General features: G+C 42.6%; 1 protein-coding gene across 13 annotated transcripts in view; it reads left to right on the forward strand.

Moving 5' to 3' along the window:
* Positions 1-22620, forward strand: part of RALGPS1 (Ral GEF with PH domain and SH3 binding motif 1) — a 397350-nt gene that overhangs the window by 160473 nt on the left and 214257 nt on the right. For all 13 annotated transcript variants that reach the window (XM_049896597.1, XM_049896603.1, XM_049896600.1 and 10 more), the window contains 2 exons: positions 4288-4377; positions 7446-7538. In XM_049896597.1, coding sequence (XP_049752554.1) covers positions 4288-4377; positions 7446-7538 — 183 coding nt within the window. The remainder of the gene's footprint in view (positions 1-4287; positions 4378-7445; positions 7539-22620) is intronic.

The following is a 22620-nucleotide window of genomic DNA, read 5'->3' on the forward strand; positions in this document are numbered from 1 at the left end:
GTTACTCTCCCCCTAATGAGACAGCCCGCTCTCTCCCTCTACTCTCTCTTTTCGTGTCCATTTCGCCAGCTTCTAACCCCCTCTGCCCTCTCATCTCCCCTCCAGACAGGAGATGCCAACATAGTCTCAAGTGTCCACCTGATCCAAGAAGCCCACTCCCCACCAACATCCCCCTCCAACCCACCGTCCAGTCCAATCCATGTTGGAAGAGTTGGCTTCAGGAATAGTTCCTGTCCTGGGCCAACAGAAGGTCTGGGGGCCATTACCACCGGGGTCCTTCTAGTCTCAATCAGACCATTAAGTCTGGTCTTTTTATGAGAATTTGGGGTCTGCATCCCACTGGTGTCCTGCTCCCTCAGGCGTTCTCTGTTGCGTTCCCTGTCAGGGCAGTCATCGGTTGTAGCCAGGCACCATCTAGTTCTTCTGGTCTCAGGATGTCCTTTCATCTTCTTTTGATGCTTCTCTTGTCATTTAGTATTTTCCCCGTAGAATCCTTCAGTATTGCAACTCGAGGCTTGAATTTTTTCTTCAGTTCCTTAAGCCTGAGAAATACTTAGAGTGTTCTTGCCTCTTGGTTTTCTATTTCCAGATCTTTGCGGATTTCATTATAATACATTACTTTGTGTTTTGGAGCCGCCCTTTGAAATCTTCTGTTCAGCTTTTTTACTTCATCTTTTCTTCCATTCAGTTTAGCTACTCTATGTTCAAGAGCAACTTTCAGAGTCTCTCCTGACATCCATTTTGGTCTTTTCTTTCTTTCCTGTCTTTTTAATGACCTTTTGCTTTCTTCATGTATGATGTTCTTGATGTCATTCCACAACTTGTCTGGTCCTTGGTCACTAGTGTTCAGTGCATCAGGTATATTTTTGAGATGGTCTCTGTCTTAGTTATCTAGTGCTGCTTTAACAAAAATAACCATAAGTTTATTCTCTCACAGTCTAGTAGGCTACAAGTCCAAATTCAGGGTGTCAGCTCCAGGGGAAGGCTTTCTCTTCTCTGCCGGCTCTGGTGGAAAGTTTCTGTCAGCTATCTTCCCCTGATCCAGGAGCTTCTCAGTGCAGGAACCTCAGGTCCAAAGGACGCACTCTGTTCCTGGCACTCTTTTTTTGGTGGAAGGAGGTCCCCATGTCTCTCTGCTTGCTTCTGTCTTTTATATCTCGAAAGAGACTGGCTCAAGACACAGTCTAATCTTGTAGATTGAGTCCTGCCTCATTGCCATTAATCCCATCTCATTAACATCATAGAGATAGGATTTATAAAAAAGCACATCAGATGATAAAATGGTGGACAATACTGGGACCACCATACTGGGAATCATGGCCTAGCCAAATTGATACACGTATTTTTGGGGGACATAGTTCAATCCATGACAGTCTCTAAGTTCAGTATCATCAGTCAGAAGGCCAGGGGCCGACTGTGGAACTGATCATCAATTGCTCATATGCAAGTTCAAGTTGAAGTTCAAGAAAATTAGAGTAAGTCCACCACGAGAGCCAAAGTATGATCTTGAGTATGCTAAAAACTATGTTGTAGAAGATATATTTATTTACTTACAAAAATTCTTGTGATATATGATTAGTATTTATCAATGTTATTAAAAAAGAGAAAAATGTGTTCTATGTATGGAAAAAAAGCCTAGGACATATATCACAATGTTTATTGTGGTGACCTATATGTGAAATTGAAATTATAAGTGATTTTTTTTCATTTGTGCTTATCTCTTTTCTGCATTAAGCTTCTATTAAATTTTGTAGTTAGGAAAAAGAATTAAAAATGTTTAAAACTATGGTGATTCTGTCTCTCTCTTTTGTATCCCAGCTCTCCATTGCCTCCAACACTGCCCTGGCTCAGGCCTCAGCTCTCTCACTTAAAGACTGTTGCATCAGCCTCTTAATTAGTTTTCCTGCCCCAAGGCACCAGAATCTTCTTTTAACAAAAGGATCTAACCTGTCTTTCTTTTGCTTAGAAGCCTCTGGGTTCTCACCTTGTTGCTCCAGTTGTGCCTGCCCCCATATAGCCTTCACCTCCCCAGCCCCACTTAACCTTTACCTCCCTTTCCAGCTTCATCCTCCCTTCCTTCCCCTACCCCACAGAGACCTGCAATACCAGTCCTGTCAGCCTCCTCAGCCCTCTCTGGTCGTGGCATGTGTAGTCATACCTCAAGCCTATCCTGTTTGAAGTCTACCCAAAGGTTGCCATGAGTCAGTTAGAATCCACTCTATGGCAACTAACAACAAACATCCTTCCCTTCCAAGAAACCTACCTCTATCGTTGTTATGTGCCTTTGAGTCAATTCCGATTCACAGTGACCCTATATGACAGAGTAGAACTGCTTCATAGGGTTTCCTAGGCTGCAATCTTCATGGGAGCAGATCGCAAGGCCTTTTCTTTTGAAGAGTCACTGGTGGTTTCCAACCTCTGACCTTTAGGGGAATAGTCAAGCACAACCATTGTGCTACCAGGGCTCCTTCTCCTCTATCATCACCTCTACCATCTCACTTGGTTTGGACTTCTCCTGTAGTCACAATCACCAGCTGCCTTCTAATACACTGATTCCTGGAGAATTCTGCATCCTCCTGTGGTCACTTCCCAGGCAAAGACTGATAGAGTCTGGACTCACAGTGCCTAGAATGTGTACGTAGCAAGGACTTCATGAAAGTGTGTTGAATTATTGATTGAGACCTGCCTCTACGCACCATGTGCTGGAGAGCCAGAGTCAACCCTGCTGTGTTCCATAATTATGCCATAGATGTATGTGATTTTTTGGTATACAGGAATCTATTAAATTATACATGTAAACTCTCATGCTTGGGATGATGCATAAAAATGTGCGTGTATTAAAATGTAAGGTTTATGGGTGGTATCACTTGGTATCCAGAAAAGTTTTCTTCCATAACTGGCTAGTAAACATTTGAGTCTGAACTTAATTATAGGCAATGCCTTGGAAAAAATGATTCTATAGAAAGCCAGGCGTGTCCTTGAAGCAACCACACATAATTATGCTGATAAAACATTTCTACAGTACTGCTTAATATAAAAAACAAATTTTTGATTCTTGGTTTCTCTTTCCTTGTTTTCACATTGGAAAGTGATGATATTTTGTTAACATGAATATATTGCAGCTGGAAACTTGCTTTGTTAACTCTGGAATATTCTTAACTATTTTTTTTTCTTTGTAAAATTTAGGAGTTTTAGGTGCTTCTTCTCATAATTCTGTACGTCTCCAATACTTTGCCCAGCTCTCTACCCTTCTTTGCAGGGCTATAATCTGTGTTTCCTACCTGTGTTTCAGATAGAACATAGTGAAATATAAACAAGAAAAGCTAACCATTTCCCAGCATTTATTGGCATGAAATCCCTTCTGTGTTTCATTGAGGTGCCATGTGAGTCAACCCTACACTGCTAGATGACTTTCTTGTTTCCACCAAAGCATGCAGGGATTCAGGGCTGTGAATTTACGGGAGAGGTCAGTGTGAGTGATATTCTGAACCAAAGATGTTAGTGTATCCATTTGGTACAAGCTTGCTCCAGAAAAATATGCCCCTTAACCCACAATGCTTTATAGAACTTTGAAAGAGGCTTTTGTATCATTTTGGAGCCCTGGTGCTTAAGAATTCGGCTGCTAAACAAAAGGTCGGCAGTTCAAATCCACCAGCCACTCCTTGGAAACCCAACGGGGCAGTTCTACTCTGTCCCGTAGGGTCTCTATGATTCAAAATTGACTTGATGGCAACAAGTTTGTTTGTTGTTGTATCATTTAACTTCTGGGTGAACCTTTCCTAGAAAATTAAATTTGTTGAAATTGTGCAAATATTGGTGAATCCGTCTTATCTTGGCACTTGCTAGGGATTTAGATCTGATGGGTGGTATTGCCAGGATGCCTGTGTCTTTGGCCATTTGTTCATCTGTCCATTCATCCATCCATCCATCCATGGTCTCCCTACAACTGGGATTCTTCTGGTTTGGAGTCCTGTCTAATTGACCTCAGAATTCCCTGCAGCATCTTCAGAGAGACTTATATCTCAGAGGCCTATAACTTCCCTGGGTAATGATGGAACTGCTTATTTCTCTCAGTAACACTGTGTGTGTGAGGTCGGAGGGTACTCAGAATAAGGGACCTATTTGTGGGGATGGGATGCCAGAAAGGAAGCCTCGACCTCATGCACCTGTAGGCTGTGCTCTACCAATTTTCTCACCTCTTTAAAATATCAGTGGTGGGCAAGGGTGACACGAGTGGCTGACATTTAACAGTTTTTCTGGTGTGTGTGTATGTATTTGACTCTACAGGTCAGTTTTTGGGTTGTACGAGAAATTCTAACAGCACAGACGTTAAAAATAAGGGCAGAAATCCTGAGCCATTTTGTGAAAATAGCCAAGGTAAGTGGTTTTATTGTTTTTTTCTTTCCTTTATTCCCCTCCACCCTCCTTTTTTTTGTCCCAAAAATGTATTACCTCAGTACTTTGGGCATCCTCATGTGGGAGCTAATTTGCCCTGGACCTGCCAGGAAGGGTTCTCGAAGGGAGCTGTGGCCTGACTTCCCTGAGCAGAGCCAGCTGTAAGAGCAGCCTGGCTTCCCACCCAGTCCCTGTGCATTGGCAGCATGCCCTTCTACCCCATAATTTAGAAGACCAACCACTCTCATTACTTGGGCTTTCACAGAATCTCCACGAGGCCCCAGCAGCTACCCCATGAATTCATCCATCCTCCTTCTTCAGATTTAGCCAGTACTGGGGGTTGATAGATTTTAGTTAGCATCAATGCTTGCAATAACATCACATCCTACACAATTTTGTCACTAATCAGCAGAGTCTACCCCCACCCCATTCTGTGCTTAAGGCCTAGGCCAGATGACCCTGCTGTCCCCACCTCCACCTTCTTCCCCTGGCCTCATAGGCTCTGTCCCTGCCAGTGCTGGATACCAGACTCACATCTGTACCCAAGCTTTTCCCTCCTCTTTCCTCATCTCTGCTGACCCAGGCTGCATCTTTCCTGGGGGCCTTCCCGGGCCTTCCTTGACCACTCCTATCACTTACATGGCCTGGTCAGCTCCTGGCTTTACACTGCTGCCAACCACCTGGGCTTGCCCGACTCTTGACAGCAGCATGGTTCTGTCTGTATGATGCTTGCTCTGTGTGTGCCTGTGCTGTCTTCCTACCCAGATCCTAGGGAAGCTAACGTTGACGGAGGAGCCTTAGGACCCAGGCACTGTAGCAGTTGCTTTACTGACATGATCTTATTCAGTGCTCACAATGAACCTGCACGTGGAGATTATTATCCCCTTTTGGGGGGTGGAAGCAGAGGCTTAGAGAGGTGCAGTGTCCATGCCCAGAACCCGACAGCTAGTCAGTGGCAGAGCAGGAATTGGAGCCCAGGTCTCTGCCTTCTGGGGAGGTTAAATGCATCAGTATGTAAGTATGTTAGGGGCAACAGCCACCTTTACCACCTGTACATTTTCCTGAAAAAGTTCCGTGCATCCTGCTATAGTATTTGAAACCATACTGGCCTTGACCAAACCAAAAACCAAACCCAAAGCTGTGGAAGTCGATTCCGACTCATAGCAACCCTATAGGACAGAGTAGAACTGCCCCCACAGAGTTTCCAAGGAGCAGCTGGTGGATTCGAACTGCCAACCTTCTAGCTCGCAGCCGAGCTCTTAACCACTGCTCCACCAGGGCTTAACGATATGATACTTTTTGTTGTCAGTCAGTTCAGTGCTGGGCCCTAAGAAAAAGTGACATGTGGTTCCAGCCCTCATGGTATTTTCAGCTTGGAAATGAGTTTATGGTCCCCACCCAATAAATCCAAAACAACCCCTCCTTAGTTTCTGCCATTCTTCCTTATGGTGGATTGTCCTACTGGCATTGTGCCCTGGTTATGTCCTGGTGTGTCCTTCCCTTTTCTCGGCCTTGGTTTTCCCATCTATAAAATGAAAGGAGTGGATTAGATAATCTCCCAGAGGCCTTTAGCAATTCAGATGGTAGAGTGAAATTGAGCTTACTCAGAGAATCTATTCTTACAGGAAACAATTAGAGAATGTTACAAAATGTATGAAATGAAGTATTAACTTGTGTGGTAAGGAATAAATTTCAGAGTAGGAATGGAGCTATGAGCACTAGACATAAGGGCTTTTCATTTATCGGCAGTTCAAATCCACCAGCTCTCCTTGGAAACACTATGGGGCAGTTCTACTCTATCCTGTAGGGTCGCTATGAGTCAGAATCAATTAGACGGCAACAGATTTTTTTTTTTTTTTTTTTGGTTATTATATGCTGCACACTCTGCTAGGTAGTGGGGATATGATGGTAGACAGAATTTCATCCCTGCTCTCAGGAAACATATGGTCCAGGATGAGAGAGAGGCAAGTAAAGAACAAGTACAGCATCATGTGCTGAGGATATGCAGACTGCTGTGGGAAGACAGACAAGTCCCCAACCTTCCTAACTTTGGGGAAAGGCTTCCTAGAGAAAATGGCATCTGAACTTGGAAGTACCCAAGACAAGTGACAGGGGAGTGAAAAGATGAGTCTTCCAGACAGAGAATAATGAGACCCACATTGTACTGAGCACTCACCCTGGTGCCAGAGACTGGTCTAGGCAATTTACATGCACCATCTCATATAGTATAGGTGCCATGATTACCTTCCTCATTTTAAATATGAGGATGCCAAGGCTTAGAACTTGCCAAAGGACACACAAGTAGTGGGAGCTGGAACGAGATCTTTTGGTTACTTAGAGCCTGCTTGCTAACCCAAACTTTACTGACTCTAAAGAATTAGAAATGGGACCCCCGTCCTATTAGTAAGTTTCCCTCAGCGTAAAACCAAGAACAGAGCAATTACAAATTCCTGCACTTACTCTTGACTGTGTCTCCTTTTGTTGCCCTCCATGGCGAGGAACTTGTTTGAGACTGAATTGACTCCAAATGTTCTCAGTAATTTGGGGTCTGGTTCAAAGGATCATGGTCAAGTGATTGGGAAGCTGGAGTATTGTCTTCCCAGTTGAGAGGGATTATGCAGATTGATAACATCTTTTCTGAGCCTCTCTCTCATTCCTGGTGTTAAGGTAATCACAGAAGACCCACGTTGATATTTTTGGCACAGCCAGAGTTTTAGCTTACAGAAGCCTGCTGAGACAGTGCTCAGGTTCTTCTAAAAAAAAAACATAAAGAACATTATCAAGGCTTATCTTGAGCCACATTTCTGTCCAGCAACCAGACTAGTCAGCTTATGAAATTTTGAAAATGTTTTAGATGCAGGCTCACCTTTTGACAGTTTGAGAGAAAAAGAGCATATGGTTTCTATGAACTTCCTAGAACTATATTTTCTACATGAGATATTTTTAAGTGTAATTGAATTTCATAAACATGACAACATTTGGTAACACTTGGACATATTTTTGTTCTTTTGTTTGTGGCAGCAAAATAATTTATTCCATATCTTTTTCAGAAACTTCTAGAACTCAACAACCTTCATTCTCTCATGTCTGTGGTGTCAGCATTACAAAGTGCACCCATCTTCAGGCTGACAAAAACCTGGGCTGTAAGTTAACCTTCCAAAATCTGATTCTTTGATTTTGGCTGTCATTTCATGGGTGAAGTTCTTCGTTCCTTAAATCCCAGAGGACTTTCTTTGACTGCCTGCCCTTTGCCAATGACAGAGGATTACCGTGGGCTAAACAAGTGTTCCCTGGGGATCCTTTCTCCTTCAGTGATCTCTCAGCCATGTCAGTATACAGGAGCTTCGGGCACTGACATGGCTGAGGTCAGAAGCTCTCTAGAGTGGACTTTTCTGGACCCTACAATGTTGTGCATAACAGCTGGGTCAGTGGCATGACATCTGCCCTTGACTTGGTCTGCACTCTTCTCTGAAAGGCTCCAGATTGCCCTTGGGAAGGCCTCTGCACTGATGATTCATAGCTGCCCTGGGTCACTGGTCATACAGCTAAGAGTTTCTCTGGAGAAACCTGTGACCCTCATGTAGGGAAAAATGATTTTTTTTCCCCTGAAGGTCATGGATAATTTCAGCTCAGAGGTGGAGTCTGATAGTTATATAATTGAGTCTGTAGGAAAGTTTTTCTGCTGTAAAAATATTTTTAAAATATCTCAGACCTCTTTATCCTCCTCAGCTTGGCATAATGCCTGACATGAGGGAAGTAATTGCTGTTTCCATAGCTCATTAGCATTCACCTCCTGGCCCGCCTGGTCCAGGGTCTAGCACAGCCGTACAGCCCAGGCCTTTCAAGACCTGTTTATGTCCCATGGAACTGAAGGGAACTGAAAGGGACTGTACGGAATTGTCAGATGTGCTTCTGCAACTCATTTCTGAGCTTTTTTCTGCCAGTCTGTGGGGCTGGGCTCTGTTTCATACTTGGCTAGTTCAGAAGCCTTTAAAATACTTAGGGATTATGTTGTAGGGGCTCAGAAATGAGCCTTGTTTCTTTAAAATGCAATTTTTTATAGATCTAGCCCTAGCAAAGTGGAGCAAGAGGTGTTAGCCTGGAGTCAGAAAACTAGGTTTGCATACAGCCGCTATTCAGAGTGTGACTTGCACTAGTCACTTTCCCTCCCTGGGACTCGTTTTCCCATATCTACTTAGAAAGGTTGGCCTCGATTAGTGGTTTCCATCAACGCTTTGTGGAGCCCAAGAGCTCCTTGGAGCTGCCTTGGGGGCTGCCAGGGGCTGGAGGAGAGGGCAGAAGGTGTCAAGCAGACAGCTTGGGCAGTGTTTCCCCCAGAACAGCTCTGTTTGTATCAGTTTTATGTACTGGGCTTCTGGGTGAACTTCAGTTGAGCAGTGGCTTTGAAAATGGAAAGCAAATTTGGAAGCCACTGGTCTCTGTAGTTGCTGCCAGCCCTGTGATTCTCCATGAGCAGTAAGGCTTTTTCAAAGGTTGCTTGGAGATTCTTTTTCCAATGGATTTTCCATCATTCGAAGTCTGTTATTGTTTTTTGGATTGCTGGGAGCTATGTGTGAATCTGGAGTGATGAATTTTGAATCTTCTCATGATGCATAGACCTTACTGTGGGTAGTAATATAAGTTGCAAGGATTCTGGTAGGCTGTGTAGTCTGTGAGGGCAGAAGCAATGAATTAGCACAAGGATCAGAAAGTGTCTAAGGGATCCATTCAGTGACGGAGCAGGGCCCACTGATGTATCTTTGGTCATCATTCCTCAAAGGATGCTGTACTATGCCCTGGACAGTGGGGCAGCATCAGGCCATTACAATACCCAGGACTGCTCTGTTTGGCTTGACAGAGCACAGCTCCAGGGTGGCCAGGTCTTCACAGTTATTGATGGGTCTTTGCTGCAATGAAAATAAATTTCCTACAGTTTCTCAGAGAACCTGGTATGAAATACCTACCCAGGGCCCATTTGAAAGCTTGGGCCACCTCACCTAACTCCCAGACCGTGTGAATCACCTCTTCTTTACGGATTTGCTGAAATAAGATACAGTAAAACCTGCAAAAGCCAGAACGTGTGTAAAGCAGAAAACTGTCAGAGAAGGAAAACTCAAATATTTATTTTCCACTAAAACGAGTGACAGACCGACTGTGGTGAGTAGTGACTGGGGACTTAAAAGCTTGCGAGTGACCATTTAAGATACACCTACTGGTCCCATCCCAGCTGGAGCAAAGGAGAATGAAGAAGCCCAAAGACACAAGGGAAAGATTAGTCCAAAGGACCAATGGACTAATGGACCACAACTACAACAACCTCCACCAGACTGATGGTCCCCGGTTACCACCACTGACTGCTCTGGAAGGGATCACAATAGAGGGTCCCAGACAGAGCGGGAGAAAAATGTAGAGCAAAATTCAAATTCACACACACAGAAAAAAGACCAGGCTTGCTGGTTTGACAGAGACCAGAGAAACCTCAAGAGCATGGCCCCCAGGTACTCTTTTAACTCGGTATTAAAGTCACTCCTGAGGTTCGCCCTTCAGCTAAAAATTAGGCAGGTCTATAGGGCCAACAATAACACACATGAGGCATGTGCTTTATAGTTCAATCATGTATACAAGATTAATGGGCACACCAGCCCAAAAGCAAAGACAAGAAGGTTGAAAGGGACAAGAAAACTGGATGAATGGAAACGGAACCTGGGGCGGACAAGGACACGGTGTTGATACATCATGGGATTGGCAACCAGTGTCACAAAACAATTTGTGTATTAACTGTTTAATGAGCAATTAATTTGCTCTGTATACTTTCACCTAAATCACAATAAAAAAAAACGAGCGATAGGAAAGTGGTAAGACTGTACCTTGTCAAAGGCAGGAAACTTTCGAGACCTGGAGAAACAAAGCAGTCCTGGTGAGTTTCAGCTCTCACAGGTTTTACTGTTGTTTGAAGAGCTTTACGTATATTAACTCATTTCATCCTGACAGCTACCCACTGAGGCAGGTACTGTTATTATTCTCATTTACAGATAAGGAAGTGGAGGCACAGAAAGGTAAAATGACTTATGCAGGGTCCCACAACAAAGTGACAGGATTCCAAGCTGTCTGGCACTAGAGTCCATGCCCTTGAGCACCACAGTACACTGGTCTGAAAGAAACAAGGACAATTCTAACCAAACACTTGCCACAACAAGAGAGAAGTCCTGTTTATTTTATTTTTTTTTCCTCCTGTATTCACAGTGCTATAGTAGGAACTTTGAAGATGCGGTCAGTAGACTGTCAATGCCTCCCTAGGCCCTTGAGCCTCTGCCTTGGCTGTGGGTTCTGCTGGCCTGGCACCTAATCCTTGGAGTCCAACAGAAAGAGAAGCCAGAGAAGGGCCCATCAGAGAGGGGACATGCAATCAGTTGAGCCGGAGAGCTGCAGCCAGACCTTGAAGGCTGCCCAACAAAATGCTGTCTGCCACTTATTCCTTGATTAGTCCAAGCCATGGCTTCTGTTGCTTCCCCAATCCCCTGGGATTGGCTGCTACCTTTGTCACCTCAGTGGGCATTTAGCTGGTAGGAACCAGGGAGATTCTGGGGAGCTGAGATCATGTGTCACCAAGTGATAGGGGACTCAGGCCAGCAAAACATCCCTGTTCTTTTCCTGAGGAACCCTCTTCCACACCGCCCCCACATTGCCTCCTAAGTGCTGAGAGCCAGGGCTGTTTCCCTGGTTACACTGGGCCACTTAGTAGGGCAAAAGGCAGATTGATGCAACATCCCAGGAAATAAGAGTGGCAACTGCCAAACTGTCATGTTAGGGAAAAGTAGGGGTTGGCTTGATACGCACTGTGAATTACACCATGAGGTCTCCCAGGTCATTTGTTTCTTGGTGAACCCACTGTTCAACTTTTGTTTCAGACCAGACTCCCCCCATCACCCACCTGTCCTGTTAATCCAAAGACAGTGGTTGGCACAGAGCATGTGGCAAATAGCCAAACTCATCATCTTTCCCCTTTATCTGATTCACCCTCAGCCCCTGTGGAATTGACAACTCCATCATCTGTATTCCTGAAGCTCCCTCTCCACCCCTGTCTGGTAACACGGCATTCACTGCGCGTGCACTGAAGTGCTTGGTGACTGGTCTGCCTCCCCCTTTTGACTGTATTTCTTCATGATGAGTTCTGATTTTTCTCTGTACCCCTGGTGCCCAGCCCAGTATATGTTTGTTGTCTAAATTGTACATGTTTGTTGTGTTGAATTGCATCCTTCTTTTGCCATTAATTTCTGGTAATGAGATTAGCCATAGAAATGTTGCCACAAAAGAGCTATTTCCTCTCCTCTCAATCATGCCTTGTGCTGGGATTGGTGAGACCTCACGGGGCCCAGAGGGCCCAGAGAGCAGGGAGGAGCAGGAGCAGGAGCACCAGCCATGACAACCCCAAAGGTCAGTGCTTTTATAATCCTCAATTTAGAAGGACACTGAGGGTCCAAGAGATGGAGTGACCAGTCCAAGAGCCAGTGTAATGGACCTTGCCCCTGCTGAACCCCACAGTCCAGCTTCTTGGCCACTTTGCTGGATGACTTGTTAATGGCAGGAAGACCTGAACTTCAAAGACCTGAACTTCAAATGGAGCCAGCCATGCCAAGATGAGGGGGAGAGCATTTCAGACAGAAGCAACAGCCAGTGTAAAGGCCTGCAGTGGGAATAAGCTTGGCATGGTCAGTGAATTCAGAAGACCAAGGTGGCAGGAGCTCATTGGCTCAGGAGGTTGGTATGAGGTGTGGTAGATGGGCAGCGAGGCTGATTGTGTAGGGCCTCATAGCCTGGGTGAGGAGTTAGGTTCTATTCTAAGTGCAGTGCAGGGTTTTAAGCAGGAGATGACTGTGATCTGGTTTACAGTTGCCTTTTGTTTGTTTCAATTACTATTGCTATTATGTAGAAAACCAATTGGGCAGAGGTTGCAGGGGGAACCAAGAGCAGAAACATGGGGCCTAGTTAGGAGGTTAGGGCAGAATCCAGGGACAAGGTGATGTCAGCTAGGATTAGGAAGGTCACGGTGGACATGGAAAGAAGCAGACCAGTTTGGGATGTATTCTGAAGATAGAGTTGATAGGATGGTGAAACCTTTCCTCTGATCAGAGTGGTCACAAGAGGAGACTGATTTGTTCTTGGGTGTCCGGGGGATACAGAATTCCTACAGTCACTCATTATAGTTATCACAGTCATGTGCTACACATGCCACACACACGTGCACACACAGCCATTCACACACGCACATGCTCTTCTTGCTGTGTGCACATTCCTATTATGATTCGCTCTTTCCTGGTGAATTGATCCAAAAAGTTTGACTCATTTGCCAGCAGCAGAGTAAAAATGGAAGTTTTTGACAGGACAGAAATCACAGCCAGTAGTATTCAGGGTGGTGATCTGGAAGGGGCTCCATGAACCCTTCTTAGATGCTGCGTACAAGTGGGCTCTCACTCCCAGACATCTAGGGGCAAAGGATCATTGAACTCTGCAGTTCAGAGATGGCTCCTTCCACTGAGAGAAATAAGGCTGCTTTGCAAATATCCTGAGAAGGCTGATGTATGGCATTCAAATGTTTTGTAGAGCCTTTCATCCAGGGATGTACTCCCCCTTTGACAATGGTGGGAGACTTTATTGTTGAGAAGGTGGTTATAGGCGTAGTCTGCCTGTTTCAGATTTTCCTGGGCATGGGAAATGAGAGGTGAAGGGGATGAGGAGATAAAAGACAGGGGAAACCAATATTTGTAGCCCCCAATTACTCATTTCCTAGACACTCCTCAGTAGTCCTGCCTGGAACTGCTTCTCAGAAGTTCTCAACTGTCAGTTCTGCTGACATTTTCACTTTCATCTTCCTTGACATGACTTCAATATTGGATGCCGTCCATCATCCCTTTTGGAAAAATCTCTCTTCCTTTGGTTTCATTCACCCTGCCATTCTGACAGCTAGCTCCTCTTTGACACCTTTTTTTCCATTCTACCTACTGGATGACCTTGGTCCCTGCCTTCCTCAATCCATTTTTCATCCCTTGGTGAGCTTATTGACTTGGAGAACTTCACCTATCATCTGTGCACCCTGGTGATGACTGGCTCTTCAGCTCTAGCCCTAACCTGTCTCCTGAGCTGTAGATTGATGTTCCAGCTGCCTACTCGATAGAGTCCTCTGCTTGCATGTTCCTTTGACAGCTCACACTTGACGTGTCTTAAGCCAAACTTTGTTTCCGAGAAGGTGGTAGTGAGTGTCAGAAAAGTCTCTTGGCAGATTCTTTTTTCGACTTTTAGGCACTATGGTAGACTGAGCTGACAAGGAATAAGCCCCTCCTTCCCTTTCTCCTGGTCCAAACACACAAAGACAAATGAATGGTGGATAAAATACAGCTAAATTAAAAAAAAAAAAAGGCAAAGCTAAACTAGAAGCCAAGAAAGGGAAGTCGCAATGCACTAGAAATAAAGAGAGCACTCAGAGTCAGAACAGTAAGCAGTTAAGAGAAACCACTATGTATAGGTGTTTGCAGATGGGGGCTAGGGTTTTAATGCCTGCGTGAGGAGGAGGGTACAGGCTACAGGCACCACAGATTTGAGGGGCTGGAATTCAGCTACACATGTAAGTCAGTGAGTCCCAAAGCACTGCGCATCTATGAAACAAAAACCAGAAAATCTCTGTCCTATCTGGGGAAGCTTCAAGGAAGCATCATTGGAAAAAGTCACCTGTGAGAAATTGCCACCCCAACCCATACCTCATGTGGCTGTGGGATCTGAATATATGTGATCTACATCGGTGTGGGAACCCCAGGCCAGGAAATGAAGGGCAGTATCCCATGGAGATGGAGAGCATGGTGAGGATTAAATGAGTAAATATAGGAAAAGAAAGTTTAGACCCATGCCCAGCAGGCACATAGTAAAGGGCTAGATGAATATTAGCAGCAGCTGCTGCTGTTATCATCACCATCATCGTCTGCACTTCTTGACTGTTCTCAAATGGGCTGTCGGAGGCTGCCATCCCCAAAAGCCAGGCTCTTTTATTTACGACCTGAACTATCACCATTGTCTTCTAGCTGATCTCTTTTCTTTTAGTCTTGCTGTCTCTAGTCCACCCTCACATTGCTTCTGGAATGATCTCCCCAAAACATAACTCTGGTGTTTGCCCTTCCGTAGTTAAAGATAGTTAGTACTCCCTCCCTTTCCCTTTGCTTGGTCAGGGGCTCTGCACCCACCATTCCTTCAGAGTGGAGTACGCTGATATAACCATTTTGATGCTGCTCTTTTTATTCTGCCATTTGATCAGTTCACCACTTCCAGTTTTGTAATAATAAATACTTTGTCAGCCAATTTTTATCTAATATTTGGATTTCTAATCCCGGATTTCAGTGATGCCTTAGAATAAGCTTGGATGAGAGGGGGGATTGGTGTGTTCTGACTGGTGTTTGAAGGGAGTTTGCATTTGGGGATGTGGCACTTGAAGAAAGCTCATGAGCCCTGAGAATCTTGCAGAGTACAGCAGAGGGCATAATGGAGGCATTTTGGCAACAGCAGCACATACCAAAAGGTGTCATACCTGCTTCCTGACCCTAAAAAACAAACCATAAAGCTTTCAGCCATGGTCAGCGGAGCATCTGCTTCCACCAGCAGCGTAACAACCCAGTGCCCCAAGTCATGTGCGCAAGAGACGCAAGGATTGGCCAGAGGAATTTCCTGTTAAAACACGGCCACAATCAACTCATTCTTTCCCTTTTGATTAGTATTCACTGTTCATGCTTAGCTGCTTGTGATTGGCACCCTGCTTGCAAGTTGAGCTGAAGTATCCAGAAAAGTAGAATAAGTAGTCAAAATGGTCCTCACATGTCCAAGGCATCCAAAAGGCCTTGTCCAAAAAAAAAACCAGAACTTGTCAAAAGGCAAATTTCCCCCTCCCCTCTTTTCCAGTTTTAAGAATGCAGCACTTGCCTACATTCAGCCACATAGCTGCTCCCTTGCATCCCTGTGTGTTCCTACTCCTAGAACTGCTTGTGCATTCTTGGCCTCAGGGCCCCTCTAGCCCTATCTCTCTTGATTGAAATCCTTCAAGACAAGGTAGTTTCTAGGACTGCTTCTTCCTGAAACCCCTCCTTGCCATAACGGAGTTTGTTCTCTTCCTCTAGAGCCGTCTCTTGGTGTTTCTGACCCTTCCTTGTCTTAGTTAGCCCTCGTCATTGCTCATGCAGGTATGCTTATTGGTGTCTGACTCCCCCTTGCCTTTGCCCCCTACCTCTGGACCCTGAATAGGCTGTCGGCAAACTTATATTAAGGGACCAATTTCAACCTCCTGGCTTTATCCTTGGGACTTTGTAAGAATGCCTCCTGGGGTTGCCATGGCTGAACTAAAAAAAAAAAAGTAACAAAATTATTGAAAACATATGATAAAAATTCTCTTACAACAATATGTATTGTATACATATATCTGTATCTGAATGCATGTATGTCTGTGTGTGAACTGTTAAAACATGATTTTTTAAAAAGGTAAAATTATGGCTTTTATACAAATATAAAATACACACTTGTGAAAAAATTTATTTAACTCATTAATTAATAGGGGACAAGTAAAATATTACACCTGTAACAAAAAAGAACACCGAGTACCACACACTTAGAGTCAGAGAAGGAATGTTGCAGTGATTTTACAAATGGATCTAAAATAGTCAATATTCTCAGGTCGATAGTCAGTAGACACAGTTTGCCTTTTGGTGGGCAAGAATTATTTGCATTACCATCAGTATTCTGTAAGTTAACTTCTGTCTGTGCAGACTTTTAAGATAGCCTTAGTCAAAGACAAAGGTGGACAGCCAGTTGTTGTTGTTAGGTGCCATCGAGTCGGTTCCGACTCATAGCGAACCTGTGCACAACAGAATGAAACACTGCCCAGTCCTGTGCCATCCTTACAATTGTTGTTATCCTTGAGCCCATTGTTGCAACCACTGTGTCAGCCCATCTCCTGGAGGGTCTTCCTCTTTTCCGCCAACCCTGTACTTTACCAAGCACGATGTTCTTTTAAGGGACTGGTCTCTCCTGACAGTATGTCTGAAGTATGTAAGATGCAGTCTTGTCATCCTTGCTTCTAAGGAGCGAATATTCTGGTGGTACTTCTTCCAAGACAGATTTGTTCGTTCTTTTGGCAGTCCATGGTATATTCAGTGTGCTTTGCCAGCACCACAATACAAAGGCGTCAATTCTTCAGTCTTCCTTATTCATGGTCCAGCTTTCACATGCATATGATGCGATTGAAAATACCATGGGTTGGCTCAGGTGCACCTTAGTCTTCAAGGTGACATCTTTGCTTTTCAACACTTTAAAGAGGTTCTTTACATCAGAGTTACCCAATGCAAAACACTCACTAAATTTCAAAGTCACAATTTTTCCTTATGTTACTTATGACAATCTCCATAGCATCTAATATTTCAAGTTAGATATCTGTCTTTGTAGTCCCTGAGTGGCCCAAATGGTTAAGCGCTTGACTACTAGCCAAAAGGCTGGTGGTTCGAACTCACCCAGAGGTGCCTCGGAAGACAGGCCTGGCAATCTGCTTCTGATGAAAGGTCACAGGCTTGAAAGCTCTATGGAGCAGTTCTACTCTGCACACATGGGGCTGCCATGAGTTGGAACCGACTGGACAGCAACTAACAACAACAATGTGACTTTGTAGAAACTTTGGTTTGTATCCAGAGAAGTAAAATTTACTTTTGAAAAATGGCCCAGTTTTATTTCTTACTGATTCCACACTCAGTCTGTTGAATCCACTGGCCCGCAGATTATCTGCAGCACTAAAAGTTCTTTCCATACCAACAGTAGATACTGGAATTGAAATAGAATTTTGAGCCAGTTTTAACATATCTGGAGCAACAGGCTCTTTGTTGAAAAATATTTCCACGTATCAAGATATGTTATTCTCTCAAGGCAAGGGAACCGGATACCAACATCCTCATAAAGAGAATTTGAAGGGACTGGGTTTTTTTTTTTTTTCTTCACGGAGCCAGCTTACAAATTTGAACTGTTTTGCCAGAAGAGAGAATTTTTCCTTATTGGTCAAATACGAAGCACTCAGAGCTTGATAAGGAAAAATTTCTGAAGCATCCCACTTAGAGTATTTGACCAAGATTTGTGGTCATCCTGGCTTTTGACTTTGTAGTTGATGAGTTTCACTTATTTATCCCTTGCAGCTGACACCTGGGAGCATGAAAATAATTTAAAATCAATATTCGATGACTTGATTTTTATCTCGTAATTTTAGTTCATTTTACCTATGTGGTTATAGCCCCATTTTCAATCCTAATACTGTATATTCCTGTTTTTTGCCCTTTTTTTCATAGAAATTTTACCTGTTTTATAAAAATTAGTTCACGGGTTTCATTATTTCTATAGGTTTGGTATTTAGTTGTATTTTGCTTTTTAATACTTTGTCAATTTCTTATTTTATCTATTAACCTAGTCTGCTTTTTTTTTCTATTTTCCTAGCTTCTTAAGTTGTTTAGTTCATTTATATTAGTTATATTAGTTCTTTCTTGTTTAATGATAAAGTTTAAAACCATAAATTTTCTTCTCAATTCAGTTTTGGCCTCATCACATAGTATATCATATAGTGTTCTTGTTGTGTCTGATTTATAAATAGTCCATAATCTTAGTTTTTATTTCTTCTTTTTCCTAAGAGTTATTGGTGTTTTCAATAAATTTCCAAAGAATTAGATTTTTAAAATTATTGTTGTTATTTTTCTCATTATTCTTTTACCCAGCAAGTATTTAGGCAGTGTTTCCTCTGTATCAGGAACTGTACCAGCTGCGGGGAATAGCGGAGTGATTCTAGCCAGCAGGGTTGCTGCCCTCATGGAATTCACTGTGGAATGAGACACAAATGTAATCATAGAATTAATTACAATCGTAATAAATATGAAAGAAAACCTCAGGGTGCCCCATAAACTTTATTAGAAGTGAAGTAACATGTTACATTTAGTGAACTTTCCCTTCATTTCATTTCCTTGCCCCTTTTCCTGAACATGAATGCTTTTTGTACTTGCCTGACTTAGGTAGGCAAGTAATTTATTTTCTTATATGTAACTCTGATGGTTTCTTCCTGAGGCTTCCCAGAAACTGTAAAATACAAAAGAGCCTCAATTAATATGAGGTTTGCAATTTATGGCTTTAATTGTAATAAAAGTTTTAAAAATGTATGGCAAGTAAATGCTGTTATTTTCTGATTAAACAAACCCTGTATTTTCAAAATTAAATCTTATAAGAATTTTATCAGCATAATACATGCACATTAATTTTGAAATCACTATGTACTGAATGGTTAAAGCCATCAACTGCTAACTAAAAGGTTGGCGGTTCAAAACCACTAGTTGTTCCACAGGAGAAAGATGTGGCAGTCTGCTTCTGTAGAGATTTACAGCCTTGGAAACCCTATGGGGTCGCTGTGAGTCAGAATCAACTCGGTGACAGTGGGTTTGGTTGTTTTTTTTTTTTTTGGTTTATGTACTGAAAGGCTTATAATGAGAAACAGCGCTCATTTTCTCTGCCTCTCACACCCCATTTATTTCACAGAGGCAACCACTTTTGGCTGTTTTAGCTATTCTGTTAGTACTGCCCATTTCCACCTAGGTCCTTTTGCTAGAGTTTTTTTTTTTTTTTGTATTTTAGATGAAGGTTTACAGAGCAAATTAGTTTCTCATTAAATAATTAATACACACATTGTTTTGTGACATTGGCTGCCTACCCCACAACATGTCGAGACTCTCCCCTTCTCGACCTTGGGTTCCCCATTACCAACTTTCCTGTCCCCTCCTGCTTTCTTGGCCTTGCCCCTGGTGTGCTCCGTTAGTCTCATTTTGTTTTATGGGCATGTCTAATCTTTCGCTGAAGGGTGAACTTCAGGAGTGACTTCATTACTGAGCTGTAAGGATGTCTGGGGGCCATACTCTCGGGATTTCTCCAGTTTCTGTCAGACCAGTAAGTCTGGTCTTTTTTTGTGTGTGTGAGCTAAGATTTTGTTCCACATTTTTCTCCAGCTCTGTCTGGGACCCTCTGTTGTGATCCCTGTCAGAGCAGTCAGTGGTGGTAGCCAGGCACCATATAGCTGTGCTGGACTCAGTCTGGTGAAGGCTGTGGTAACTGTGGTCCTTTAGTCCTTTGTGTCTTTGTTTTTTTTATTCTGTGTTGCTCCAGAAGGGATGATACCAGTGGAGTATCTTAGATTGCTGCTCACAAGCTTTTAAGACCCCTGACATTACTCACCAAAGTAGGATGTAGAACATTTTCTTTATAAACTATCTATACCAAGGTTTTTTTATACCAATTGAGCTAGATGTTCCCCAAGACCATGGTCCGTAGCCCTCAGCCCAGTAATTCGGTCCCTCAGGGAGTTCAGATGTGTCTGTGGAGCTTCCATGACCTTCTCTTGGTCGAGTTGTGCTGGCTTCCCCTTGCTAGATTTGCTTTTTTTTTTTTAATATGCTTTAAGTGAAAGTTTACAACTCCAGTCAGTTTCTCATACAAAAACTTATTATACAAGCATTGTTGTATGACCCTAGTTGCTCTCCCTACAATGTGACAGCACACTCCTTCTCTCCATCCTGTATTTTCTATGTCCTTGAACCAGTTCCTGTCCCCTTCTGCCTTCTTCTTCGAGTTTCTTGATCCATCTACTTTAGATAGTATCTAGTTTTTTTTAGTGACTCTTTTTATGACAGATGTTGGTTTAGTTTTTTTGTTCCACCTTCTCTCATTCTTCAAAAACATGTTAGAGTTAAATCACTTCTGTTAAATGAGAATTCAGTGTTTTGATTGTTAGGACTGTGTAAATATGATTAATTGCATAGTCAAATAGTAAACTGAGTAACACGTCCTTTCTTGAATATTTTTTGTTTTCTCTGGAATTTTTAACTGCCTTTTAAAATAAATTCTTGCTCTATCATATGTGTGTATATGTATAATTTAAAAAAATTGTTTATTTTATTTTTATTATATGTAATGAACATGTCTGTTTCCACCCCACAAATGTGCCACTGGATCAGATTTTCTTTTGAGCCTTCTTTTTACCTGGAGACATCTCTCCCAGGGCTGATTCAATGTGAATGGTTTGGTTTTTTTTTTAATTGTTGTTGAAAATACACACAGCAAAACATACACCAATGCAACGATTTCTGCGTGTACAATCCAGTGACATTGATTACATTTTTCAAGTTGTTCAGCTACTTTTACCCTCCTTGTCCAAATTTTTCCTCTCTCATTAATATAAACTCACTGCCCCTTAAGCTTCCTATCTGACCTTTAAAGTTGCTCATGTCAGTTTGGCCCCGTATAGATAGTTCTTTAAAAGAGCACAGTGCTCAAGCCACACATTCTTTATTAATTAAGCTAAACTATTGTTTGGTTTACAGAAGACTTTAGGGGATATTTCTAGTTTAAGGTTTAAAGATGATCTTAGGGCAATAGTTTTGGGGGTTCATCAAGCCTCAATGGCTCCAGAAAACCTGGATTCTATGAGGATTTTAAATTCTGTTCCACATGTCCCCCCTTTTGATCAGGATTCTTCTGTAGAATCTTTGATCAAAGCATTCAATAATGGTAGCCAGGCACCATCTAGGTTTTCCAGTCTCATGGCAAAGGAGGCAGTTATTCATGGAGGCAATTAGCCACACATTTCATATCTTCCTTTTATTCCTGACACTCCTCCTTCCTCCATTGCTCCAGGTAAATGGAGACCAATTGTTATGCCTTGGATGGCCACTTGCAAACTTTTAAGACCCCAGGCACTATGCAGCAAACTAGGAGATAGAAGAGAGCATTGATCATAATATTAGGCCAATTAACTGGGATGTCCCATGAAACCATGACCCTAAACCTACAAACCAAGAAACCAAATTCCATAAGGTGTTTGGTTTTACATAAGCAGCTTCAGCAGCTGCTTTCTTCCTTTCTTTCTTTTTGTTGTTGTAAAAATACATATCATGCAGATTTGTATGAAGTCTGAACATAGGAAACTTGGAAATTGTCAAAAATGAAATGGAATGTATAAACATTGATATCCTAGGCACTAGTGAGCTGAAATGGACTGGTATTGGCCATTTTGAGTCAGACAATCATATGGTCTACTATGCTGGGAATGACAGCTTGAAGAGGAATGGCCTTGCATTCATTATCAAAAAGAACATTTCAAGATCTATCCTGAGGGACAGTGCTGTCAGTGATAGGTTAATATCCATATGCTTACAAGGAAGACCAGTTAATACGACTGTTATTCAAATTTACGTACCAACCACTAAGGCCAAAGATGAAGAAACTGAAGATTTTTACCAACTTCTGCAGTCTGAAATTGATTGTACATGCAATCCTGATGCATTGATAATTACTGGTGATTGGAATACGAAAGTTGGAAATAAAGAAGGATCGGTAGTTGGGAAATACGGCCTCGGTGATAGAAATGATGCCAGAGATCACATGATAGAATTTTGTAAGACCAATGACTTCTTTGTTGCTGATACCTTTTTTCACCAACGTAAATGGTGACTATACACATAGACCTTGCCAAATGGAATACATAGGAATCAAATTGACTACATCTGTGGAAAGAGGTGATGGAAAAGCTCAATATCATCAGTTCAGAACAAGGCCAGGGCCAGCTGCAGAACAGGCCATCAGTTGCTCATGTGCAAGTTTGAGTTGAAACTGAAGAAAATTATAACAAATGCATGAGAAGCAAAGTATGGCCTTGAGGATATCCCACCTGAATTTAGAGACTATCTCAAGAATAGATTTGATGTGTTGAATACTAATGACTGAAGAACAGATAAGTTGTGGAATGACATCAAGGCCATCATATGTGAAGAAAGGAAGAGATCCTTAAAAAGGCAGGAAAGAAAGAAAAGAACAAAATGGATGTCAGAAGAGACTCTGAAACTTGCTCTTGAACATCAAATCACTAAAAGAAAAGGAAGAAATGATGAAATAAAAGAGCTGAGCAGAAGATTCCAAAGAGAGGCTTGAGAAGACAAAATGAACTATTATAACAACATGTGCAAAGACCTGAAGATAGATAACCAAAAGAGAAGAACATGCTCGGCATTTCTCAAGCTGAAAGAACTGAAGAAAAAATTCAAGCCTTGAGTTGCAATACTGAAGGATTCTATAGGGAAGATATTAAACGGTGCAGGAAGCATCAAAAGAAGATGAATGTAATACACAGAA

The sequence above is a fragment of the Elephas maximus genome, chromosome 9, assembly GCF_024166365.1.
Source record: "Elephas maximus indicus isolate mEleMax1 chromosome 9, mEleMax1 primary haplotype, whole genome shotgun sequence".
Classification (NCBI taxonomy): Eukaryota; Metazoa; Chordata; class Mammalia; order Proboscidea; family Elephantidae; genus Elephas; species Elephas maximus.